The 11,447-nt window shown below is 49.6% G+C and overlaps 1 protein-coding gene across 1 annotated transcript in view; it reads left to right on the forward strand.

Moving 5' to 3' along the window:
- KAT6A (lysine acetyltransferase 6A) overlaps positions 1-5,298 on the forward strand; it is a 59,565-nt gene extending 54,267 nt beyond the window's left edge. Inside the window, exon 17 of the mRNA XM_072978927.2 lies at positions 58-5,298. Coding sequence (XP_072835028.2) covers positions 58-2,750 — 2,693 coding nt within the window. The 3' untranslated portion in view covers positions 2,751-5,298. The remainder of the gene's footprint in view (positions 1-57) is intronic.
- Positions 5,299-11,447: the final 6,149 nt, after the last annotated feature.

Raw genomic sequence — 11,447 nt, forward strand, 5'->3', positions numbered from 1 at the left:
TGGTCCAGGATATTAATTTCTCTTTTCCCACCCCCACCCCCCTTCCCTCTTCTTCAGGTTCTCCTACCTTGAAACCAGTCTCTGTACTGAGAAAATGTGAAGCAAAAGATTCTCCCCTCCCACCGGACACCTCCACCCCAATGAAGAAGAAGAAAGGCTGGCCCAAGGGCAAAAGCCGCAAGCCCATCCACTGGAGGAAAAGGCCCGGGCGCAAGCCAGCTTTCAATCCGAAGAGAGGGAGAGTTCTCGCTCCTGCTGCAGAAGAGGCAGCAGATCCTGTGGAAGTAGCTTCAAAACCGGGTTGGAAACCCAAAGTGCAGGAGAAGGAGGAACCTGTTGAGCCAAAGGAAGACCTTCTGCTGGTTCCAGAAGAGAGGAAGGAAGACGACGAGTCCCCAGAGGGAGGGGACTTGGGAGAAGAGGAGGAGGAGGAAGAGGCACCGGCCAGTGAAACGAGAGCGGCTTCTCCCATCGAGAGCAGCAACAGCCCGGCAGCCGAAGGGAAGGAACCTGAACTGGAGGAAGAAGGAGAGAAGCCGCCACAGGTGCTTGAAGAGCAGAGGCCGTCTGAAGAAGATCAGCAGGAGGTGGAAGAACCTGAGCGCGACCAGGAGGAGGAGGAAGAGGAAGCGGCAGCAGTCGTGAACGAGAACGACGACCATGATGCAGACGACGAGGAAGACGACGGCCACGTGGAATCTGCCAAGAAGGACGAGCTGGAAGAACAGGCGGCGAAAGAGGAACTGAAGGAAGAACCTGAAGTCCAGGAGCCTTTTTTAGAAACAAGCACACAGGACAGTAGAGAAGACGACGTGAAAAGCAAGAGCGAGGGGGAGGCGGATTCTGAGGAAGAGCAGGCCTCTCACGAGACATCCGTGGGGTCGGACCCTGTTCCTGGCTCTGAAGATGACCAGGAGGAAGAGCAGCACCCCAAGGAAGGTCTGATTGAACTCAAGGAAGAAGAGCCAATCCCTCACAGCGAACTGGATCTCGAAACCGTCCAGGCCGTGCAGTCTTTGACGCAGGAGGAAGAGAACAACGAGCACGACGTGGCTTACCAGGACTGCGAGGAGACCCTGGCGGCCTGTCAGAACCTGCAGAGCTACACCCAGGCGGAAGAAGACCCGCAGATGTCCATGGTCGAAGACTGCCAGGCGTCGGAACACAACAGCCCCATGTCCTCGGTCCAGTCTCACCCCAGCCAGTCCGTGCGCTCCGTCAGCAGCCCCAGCGTGCCTGGCGCTCTGGAGAGCGGCTACACCCAGATCAGCCCGGAGCAAGGCTCCCTTTCCGCCCCTTCTATGCAGAACATGGAGACCAGCCCCATGATGGATGTGCCTTCCGTATCCGACCATTCTCAGCAAGTGGTGGACAGCGGTTTCAGTGACCTCGGCAGCATCGAGAGCACGACGGAGAACTACGAGAACCCGAGCAGCTACGACTCCACCATGGGGGGCAGCATCTGTGGAAACAATTCCTCGCAGAGCAGTTGCTCCTACGGACCCTTGTCCTCCTCCGGCAGCCTCACCCAGAACAGCTGCGTGGTCACGCAGCAAATCGCCAGCATGGGCAGCAGCTGCAGCATGATGCCCCAGGGCGGCGTCCAGCCCCCCACAAACTGCAATATCAAGTCCCCCCAGAGCTGCGTGGTGGAAAGGCCTCCGAGCAACCAGCAGCCGGCAGCCCCACCGCCCCAGCCCCAGCCGCCCCAGCCCCCACCTCCAGCACAGCAGCAGCAGCAGCAGCAACAACAACAGCAGCAGCAACAACAACAGCAACAGCAGCAACAACAACAGCAGCAACAGCAACAGCCGCCACCGCCACCCCCGCAGCCCTCCTTATCGCAGTGTAGCATGAACAACAGCTTCACTCCAGCTCCAATGATCATGGAAATCCCTGAAACCGGCAGCTCCAGCAACATCAGCATCTACGAGAGGATTCCCGGGGATTTTGGTGCGGGCGGCTACTCCCAGCCCTCGGCCACCTTCAGCTTAGCCAAGTTGCAGCAGCTGACCAACACCATTATGGACCCTCATGCCATGCCTTACAGCCATTCTCCTGCTGTGACTTCCTATGCAACCAGCGTGTCTTTGTCCAACACCGGCCTGGCTCAGTTGGCCCCATCTCACCCCTTGGCCGGGACGCCCCAAGCACAAGCGACCATGACGCCCCCGCCCAACCTGGCCTCCACCACCATGAACCTCACCTCACCCCTCCTCCAGTGTAACATGTCTACCACCAACATCGGCATCCCTCACACCCAGAGGCTCCAGGGCCAGATGCCCGTCAAGGGGCACATTTCCATCCGTTCCAAGTCGGCCCCCTTGCCCTCGGCCGCTGCCCACCAGCAGCAGCTCTACGGCCGCAGCCCTCCGGCCGTCGCCATGCAGGCCAGCCCCCGGGCGCTGGCCGTTCAGCGTGGCATGAACATGGGGGTGAACCTGATGCCCACGGCCCCGTACAATGTCAACTCCATGAATATGAACACCCTGAACGCCATGAACAGCTACCGGATGACCCAGCCCATGATGAACAGCAGTTACCATAGCAACCCGGCCTACATGAACCAGACAGCCCAGTATCCTATGCAGATGCAGATGGGGATGATGGGGAGCCAGGCCTATCCCCAGCAGCCTATGCAGCCAAACCCTCATGGGAACATGATGTACAGTGGGCCTTCCCATCACAGCTATATGAACCCTGCTGGGGTGCCCAAGCAATCTCTCAACGGACCCTACATGAGAAGATGAGCAAGATCCACTTGCAGTCTTAAAACACACACAGACACACAGAGAAAAAAAAACTAACTGAAATATCTCTATAAATAAAGGAACCTTTTATACTGACAAAACCAGAGACGATGGACCTTTTTCCAGTTAAATATTGCTGTAGATCTTAGATGGGTTTTTTTGTTCCTTTTTTGGTTTTATTTTATTTTATTTTTTTAGGGGGCCTGGTCTTTGTTCTTTTCATGTTTTTTTTTTTTTGGCGCTTGTTTTGGGTCTTCATTTTCCTTCACAATCCTGAAACACTTCACAGTTCAAACCCATTTTTAAAAAGGGGTTTGGGGTCTTTGGGGTTTCTTTTTTGGGGGGGTTTGATATCTCCTCCCTCCCTCCACCCCCCCAGGGGACTGAAAACCTGCACACAAACAAAAAAAAACCACCTTTCCATAGCTTAGCGTAGAACCTTGCTTTGCTGACCACCTGGGCAGAGTGCGTGTAAAACAGCCGTCTGCTGCTCCTGTCATTTCCAGACCCTGTACTTTTTCCTCTTTCTTTGGCCTTTGTGCACACACAGTTCCTGAGATGGCCCGATCTCTACAGGTTCTCTCCGTTTCCTACTTCAGAAGCTCTGATGGGGTGACCGAGAATGGAATATGGAGCCCTTAGCAAACCTCACCGGTCCTCTTTCGCCATTCCCCAGCAGTAGGAACTCTGGACGATGGGTTCTCTTCCCCGCCCCCCCTTCTTTCTCTGTCCCCATGAACTGAAACAGAGCTTAAATGTAAATCTAGAAGAGTGAGCCCACGCTACGTACTTCGGGCCGATGCTGTCGGTCTGGAGCTAGCAGTACCAACTCTGAAGGAAGCATCATGTGCAGCCTTAAAGGTGTAGGTGAGAGAGTAGCAAAGCCCGTTGAGCAGGGGCAACGTGGCCGTGTTTAGAGGCAGAGATCCCAAAGGCTCTGAGCAGTGCTCTCTTTCTCACAAGGATACCCACAAAAGCCGGGACTTGCTTGTCCTCGGCTGTCGAGAGCTTTACAAGTTCTCTATTTTTTGCCAGCCTGTTGCTAAGCATGTAGGGAGAAAAGGCTTGGTGCGCGCCGCCTCCCCTCTCCACCCCGGTGAGTAGCCTCCCTGTGCTCTAGCCTCTTGCAAGGTTCCTTTGCCAGGCCATTGGCTCACCTGTGGGTTTGGAGGGGGCAAAGGTGTTGAACATCAGGGAGGGAGTCTGGGCCGGGCAAGCCCGTGCGGCATCGTCCGTCCTGTTCAAAGGCTAAAAAGATGTCGGGTCTGTGGGTACAACTATCAGCTGAACTTCAAGGAGGGGGAAAATGTAGCTTATCCTTCTAATGTAAAGTTCTCTCTGTATATTCCTGTAGAGCTACAGATGCACTTAGATTGACTTAGATGTGTAAAGAATCTTCTTTTTTTTTCCTTCAAAGAAACCTGAAATGCAGTTGTGAAAGGGGGGAGGCGGGGCTCAGCTGCACTAAAAATGGACTTCCTCTGTACTATTGAGTATAAAAAGGCAGAATCCCGAGGGCTTCCAGCCCACATTTTCTCTTAGTTCTTGAGCATGTGTACACGGCTTAGCAGGACCCACGTCCCTGTAGATATCTTTGAATCCAGGCTCACCTCATCTGTGTCGCGAGGCGACTCCGGCGACCACCTCCTACCCATCCATATCAGCCGCGTTGGCTTTGCGTCCCGGTTGCAGGTGGGTCAGGCGTGGGTTTGTCAGGGGTGTCGAAAGCAAAGCTGATGGCACAAGGGCCGTGAAATTATTATTATTGTTATTATTATTATTATTTTGTCTGCTGTTACCTTTTTCGGTTTTGGGATTTTTGTATGGTTTTTTAAAATCAATTGGGCAGCTCCCGTTTTTCCACAAACCTTTGTGACTGTAGAACTATTGTAGAGAACCAATGTTCTTTTCTATATTATAAAAAAAATATCCGACACAGTAATATTGGTACCTGTCATTTTTTTCCCACTTCTGTTTAAGAAAAAATAATAATAATGTATTTTTAGCAAAATAAACTTGGGTAATCTTCTAAAAGAAATTTAAAAAAAACTCACTGTTAGTGACTTTGATGCCTTTTAAAAAAAAGAGCTTTTTCATTTCATTCCATCTTTAAAATTTTTTATCTTTGTTGTAGAATATTAAAGACTATTTTAAGAAAGATGAAAATTCTCTTTAAAGAGATCTCTAGAGTGAGTGACTAGAGCTCCAGGATGCCTCTAAAGCCGCATGTACAAAATGAAGCTGCGTCTATTCCTGTCTGTTTATATTTGCTTTTCCTGTTTTGTAACTTCTTTGTACTTTGTTCTTGGTGACTTGTAAGCTTAAAAAAAAAGAGGGGGGGAAGGGGTGCCTGGATGATTAAAAAAACAAACAAAAAAAATACCCCTTTGTAATTCTCCATGTCATGCGCTCCTGGGCCGGCCGGCCCCCCCTTCTTCTCCTTGTATGTAATATCACTTTCTCCCTCCCCCCTTTCTAGCAAGTACTTTCAAAAGAACTCTGTACATTTTAACATAAAAAAAAATAAATTATGTTGAGCCATTTTGGATGTCTGGTTTTGCACATGGAATTTTTCTTCCCCTTTGATGTTAAGAGGCTTTGAACATGACAAGTGTCCATGGAGCTGTTCTTTTTTTTAATAAAATGGGTTGATCTCCATGCAGAATGGACACATGCTTTGTGGATGAGGGGGGATGCTAATTAACTCTAGAAATAATATGGACAACCCCCCCCCACCCTTCTTGCTTGGTGCCAGCCGCTCTGATGGACAGAACAGACTTTTCTCCCCCTAGTCCTAGTTAGTGGTGGCAATAATAACTCTTAAATTTGGACAGGCAGATATTCCATGATTATGGGTAATGATGGGATTCTTTTGGAAGGGTGCTTTTAAAACACCTTTATCCTAAAATTGCAAAATTAACCTAGGGGTTCAAATAGCTCCTGCCTACCCTGGTCCCGTAACTGTTCTGATACAACCCTTAAGTGTCAGAGGAAGAAAAACTACAGGAATGGACCTTAAGTTAAAATGCACAGAAGCTCAACCAAGAGACGCTTTGAGATGTTTCTTTGAACACACTCCCCTTAGAACATGCCTATGTTGTTCTCTCCCCTTATCCAGTGCAGTGGACTCTGTGTGGCTGGATTTAATTTGCCAGGATTAGAAAGCATGCGAGGGCCAGTGTGGGGCAGTAAATAGAGTTGGGCCAGGACTTGGGAGACGTGGATTCAAATCCCATCTTCTCTGTGGAAACTGTTGGGAGTGGCTGTGGTAAAACCACTACTTGAACATCTGGCACAACAAAAGTGTATGAGGTGGTAGGTCGGCCCGAACTTTTTGCTGGTGAAAAGGGAAGGTGTGAGAATCTCGTTAACCGATGGACAAGTTTCATTCCAAAGGTTAGTGAAATCGTTCTCTTATCCAAAGGCCTGCCGATGAGCAGGTTGTATAAATGTCCTTTGAAAAGTGGAGCCCAGCTGATTTTATCAGTCTTGCATGCAGCTGTCTCAAAAGGCATGGATAAAAGTGCTGGGAAGGAGGAGGGATGGTGGCGAATGAGATTTCTTTGAGAACATAAACCAACCAATTAGAAAGAGTAAACTCTTTTGCTGTGCTTCATTGTGTCCTCCTCCAAGATTCTGGGCTTTGTTCCTAAAGCAGGGTTGTGAACTTTGCAACTCACATCTGAAGCAGTTGTTGATGGGTGTCTATGCCTAATAATGATGCCATTTCAAGTTATTCCATAGGTACCCAGCCTTCAGCACTGGGAAAAGCTAAATTCTGCAACTGACCCCTTTTTGCATTTCCCTCATTTCCTACTTTGCATGATTCATCTCCATGAGACCAGACCGGAGAGGGTGGCAATGAAACTCAACTAACTTGAAAGGTCCAAGAGTTTTCCCAGGAAAGCAAGCCATCCTTCACAGAAGATGCACTCCGTTTTTGTCCTGAAATAGAAGCTAGATTTTGAGGCAGGATGCATTTTGCAATGGGTGGGCCATCTCTACTTGTAGCATCACCCCTACCCTGCTGTATTCGGACCACCAGTTTCGCCCCACAAGCGAGGCCTCATCAGGGTTTGCCCAGCTGGCACTGTCAAGGAGGGAGACCCTGCATGACCATCAGTTTGCCTCCCACAAGCAGTGACCCCATAGATAACACAAACAGTCCCCAATTTAGTCCTACCTTTTTGGAGGCTCTTGGTCCTTACACACCTTTATTTATCATTCTGACCAGCCAGATCTCTCCATCATCTATGAGAGCCAGGAGAGGAAACATGCTTTCCAGTTTTACTTGGGGTGCCCTTGCCCATATTCCTTCATGGAGCCAGGCAGTCGTTGCCCGACCTCTTGGGAGAACCAGGACAAGGGCTTCCTCCATGTTCAGGAAAGCCAGCAGGATGCTGCCCAAAGCCCAGGTGCTAGCAAGCAACTGCTGCCTGGGAACACCTGACACGAATCGCAGGCTGATGGGGATGGAGGGTGGAGCCCAGATGGGAGAGCCAGGCCTCAGAGCAGAAGCTTGCAGGGGAAGAGGGCTGGAGCCTCGCTGGCCTGAGGCTCCTTGTGGATTTGCCCCCCTGGCCTTGGGTCTGTCCGCTCTGCAGGAACCGAGGGACCCGACACTGGAAGCAAGATGCCCAGCCTTTTATCTTTGGGTTCTCTTTGTGTCCGAGGGGTTGGGTCTGTTACAAGCCGGGGGGTATTTTGTCGGTTACTTCCAGAGAAAGCGTCGGCCCAAGGAGAAGCCGGTAGGTTAAAGCATCAGCCCATGTGGCAACCCCCCCCATCCCCACCCCGCTTTGCAGTCAAGTAAAACAGGGCTCTTGTAGGAACCGCTGCGTTGTTTGGAGGGGAGGCATGCCAGCAGATGTTCCAGAGTGGGAGGATCAGCTGATCGGGCCCTGTCCTTGCCAAGGGGGGGTGGGGGTGGAAGCATCTGTGTCCCCAGTCCTCATACCTTTCCATGTCTCTCAGCAAGAGCTGAAAAAGCCCCTGGCTTGCTAATATGTCCTAAGGACTGGCTATGCCAGTGAGTAAGATGGGAGTTGTAGTCCGAGAACAAGGAAGGGGTGTATTTCACTTGGCACAATATCCCTTTGGATGGCAGCTATCGGGGCTCCCAATGGGCTAGTTTGTACAGGCCGAGTGTCCCACGGAGCCCCAGACCCTCCCCATCATTCCTCTTTTCACCTAAAGGGCTGTACTTGGTCCTCACCTGAGCCATGACATCCTTCCCATGACCTTGAGCCTCAGACCCTTGCACTTTCCTTCTCTGCAGCGGGCTTACCTCGCTGGGTCATTGTGTGGATAAACTGGCTGGGGGGGGAAGGTATGCATGCTACTTTTTCTGGAATAAAGATGGCAGGTCAAAGTGGGAATCATGCAAATGTTGCAGGCAGCATCCTCCACAGCATCTGAGGCAACAAGGGAGCCCCAGGCAGGATGAATGTGGGGTGCACAGCTCTGCCCTTTAACAGAAGGGTGCACGGCCAAGGGGCCGGGGAGGAGGAGCAGCAGGAGCGAGAGATGGTTCCCCCTCCTCATCTGCCAGGAGCTGCCTTTGGGGGCAGAAACCTCCACCTAGGAACCCAAAGAGGAAGAGACGTGTACTGCGCAGCTACACTTCAGACCCTAGGTGGAAGCAGTGTTTCAGCAATGGCAAGACAACCCAGGGATCACTCTAGCATTTTCCAGCCTGCGCTCTCTTTCTCTTCTCTTTTTAAACCCACATTGGTGCCCAATAGGATCTCTGAGATCCATTCAAAGGGCTGCTGTTAATCTTCCAAAGCCCTAAATGGTGTTATCTGGGGATGCCCAGCAGGCCACTTAAAGCACCTGCTCGTCTCCCTTTTGCAAGGTGTCTCTGTGGGTCTCTGGCCTCGGGGAGCAGGTTGCCCGGTGGGTGCAGCCAAGGCATCACCCCCGGGATTTAGGAACACACACACTCTCTCTCTCTCTCCCCTACGTCATCTGGCCTCCGATGTTCACGCGGCTTTGGAGAGAATTCTTATTTATTGTGTTCTCATTTAATTGGTTTCTCTTTAATCTGCATGTGGCCTAAATCCTAATTGCTTTGCCCCACCCAGAGTTGGGCCCACGGAATCAGCTGCAGAATTGCTAAGGCAGTGTTTGTGTAAATCCCTTTGATTCAGCAGGTTTACTCTAATTGGGGCTGCCCCCATCGGATCGCGAGCCTCTGTGTGTTCATTTTTGTTTTCATTCTTGCAATTCTTGTATTTCTCTTGAGATTTCAGGACTGAAACGAAGGTGGCGGTGGCGGTTGGCATGACCATCATTATCATGGCCATTGTCATTATCGTCATGCTGGCTCACCCAGTGGTTTAGGCATTTGGCTGCAGAGCAAGAGGTTGGGAGTTCGAATTCCCCGCCGTGCCTCCTTGACAAGGGCTGGATTCCATGATTTCATAGAGTCCCTTCCAACTCTGCAGTTCTAAGATTAAAGATCATTGTTGTTGTGGATAATCTTCTTGTTTCTCTGAACTGCTGATGCAAGAGGGCAGACCAAAGGGTGAAGCCTAAAAATCAAGAGTCGATTTCTAAAAATCTGCAGGTGAGATGACCTGTTTGCAAAACCACTGTTTTTTTTTTGGGGGGGAGGTTAGGAAGCAAATTAGCAACTACTAGCAATTGGTTGAAACTGAGCAAAAAAGGTTTTTGGAATTACTCTGCTTGCTGATGTTTGTCTGGGAAGAAGGATGGCCTGATCTGGCAGCCATCCTCTTTTGATTTCATGCTTTCATGTTTGGTATTTTGTAATGTTTGTAACTTTCTGTACTTTCGAGGTTGCTTGGTGATGGAACTCCAGCTTCTGTAAAGTACGTTTTTCCTTGTTGCTCATCCAGAAGTATAATATCTAGCCTCTTAAAATTAACTGTTTTACCTGGGATAGCTTACTTGTGTTGTGATTTTATTTCCTTAAGGAGGAGGATGGAATTTATAATGTGGAGGACAAGATGTGAGTGATCTGTAAGACTTAGCCAACTGCTGGAAAATAGTCCTGGCCCATGGTTAGGCCTGCACGTACCGTCTGTTGATTCTAGCTTTGGGCATCCAGCTATCATACGATGAATTGTTTCTATGGACTCATTGTAGGCTTCCCATATATCACTTAGACCTTGCTTCATAATTATTTTCTGATTGTATCTAGTGCAAATAACTTGATCTTGGATTGTGCATACAACCCCCCCTTCGTTTCAGCCAGAAGATGGCCTAATTAGTTGCTTACTGACATTATCATCCACAATGTAATTGGGATGCTGTCTATCTAATAGTTTCTCAAGCCATGCTTGTCTGCAGTGTGAGTCTTTCATTAACACAGTTTGGTTCTAATACCGTTAGTCCTTTATCATCTCGTACTGTCATCTCATGCTCCATGGCAAATAAAGATACTCCATACACACCTTTGGGTGATGGCCCTGGTAATTTTGACAGAAGGAGTCAAATTTGTCTTATTTAAATTATCAAGATCATGGTACTTCCAGTCGACAAATCCAGATACATATTATAATATTGGGATTGCCCAGGTACTGATTTTGCCCTTTCTGGCAGGAATTCTCCAGCACAAGGGCCTTCCCTAGAAATTGGATGAGAAACAAGAGTGCTTTAATGCTTTAGACCCTCATGTTCTGCCTTTATATACATGTAAATACACAAACGATGTGGTGGCACTGCAGGTTAAACCGCAGAAGTCTCTCTGCTGCAAGGTCAGAAGACCTGCAGTCATAAGATCGAATCCACGCGACAGAGTGAGCTCCCGTCGCTTGTCCCAGCTCCCGCCAACCTAGCAGTTCGAAAGCAGGCAAAATGCGAGTAGATAAATAGGTACCACCACGGTGGGAAGGTAACGGCGTTCCATGTCTAGTCGTGTTGGCCATGTGACCATGGAAGATTGTCTTGGGACAAATGCTAGCTTTATGGGTTGGAAACGGAGATGAGCACCGCCCCCTAGAGTTGGACACGATTGGACAAAATTGTCAAGGGGAACCTTTACCTTTACCTAAATACATCTCAGATGGGGCAGGCAAAATATATCTGTGCACCACACGTGGACTGTTTTGCAGCCTCTGGTCCTCCAGTGGTTGAAATATTTGGAGAGCCACTAGGAGAAGTCCTTGCAAGTCTTTGGGAGTAACAGATTTAGCAACGGCAACTCAAGCCCACAAATACCCTCACCCACCCACCAGAGCATTTCCACCAAATTCCATGGTGTGAGCCACTTCTGGGTGCCAGGGGCCACCCACAGGCCTCCAAAAAGCTGTTCACCTCACCAGATATCACAGAAATGCTGCCAGTGACCACTACCTACCTATATTGGCTGGAATTCTCGGGGAGTTGTAGGCTGGTGAAATAAAATAATTTTATTCCCATTTCTGGCCATTCAGAAATAAGGATCAACAGCTGGGGTAGTATCTACATGTCTGTTCCTGAATTTTCCCCCCTGAAGTTATAAAGTGGTGGCTGAAGCTAGCTTGACTTCTACATATATGGCATATGGTGCAGCAAAAGTTAACCAGCATACTGCAATCCACCTCAAATTACCAGTTCAATCTGAACGATACCCTGGCATGTCACAGGGAGGATCACCTCCCCTGTGGAGAGGCATAAAGGACAACCAACCAAGTTACATCCTGAAAAACCTGCCCAGACGCGCAGGAGATGCATACTTAACAAATGCCA

This window comes from Pogona vitticeps, chromosome 8, assembly GCF_051106095.1.
Source record: "Pogona vitticeps strain Pit_001003342236 chromosome 8, PviZW2.1, whole genome shotgun sequence".
In the NCBI taxonomy this organism is placed as follows: domain Eukaryota; kingdom Metazoa; phylum Chordata; class Lepidosauria; order Squamata; family Agamidae; genus Pogona; species Pogona vitticeps.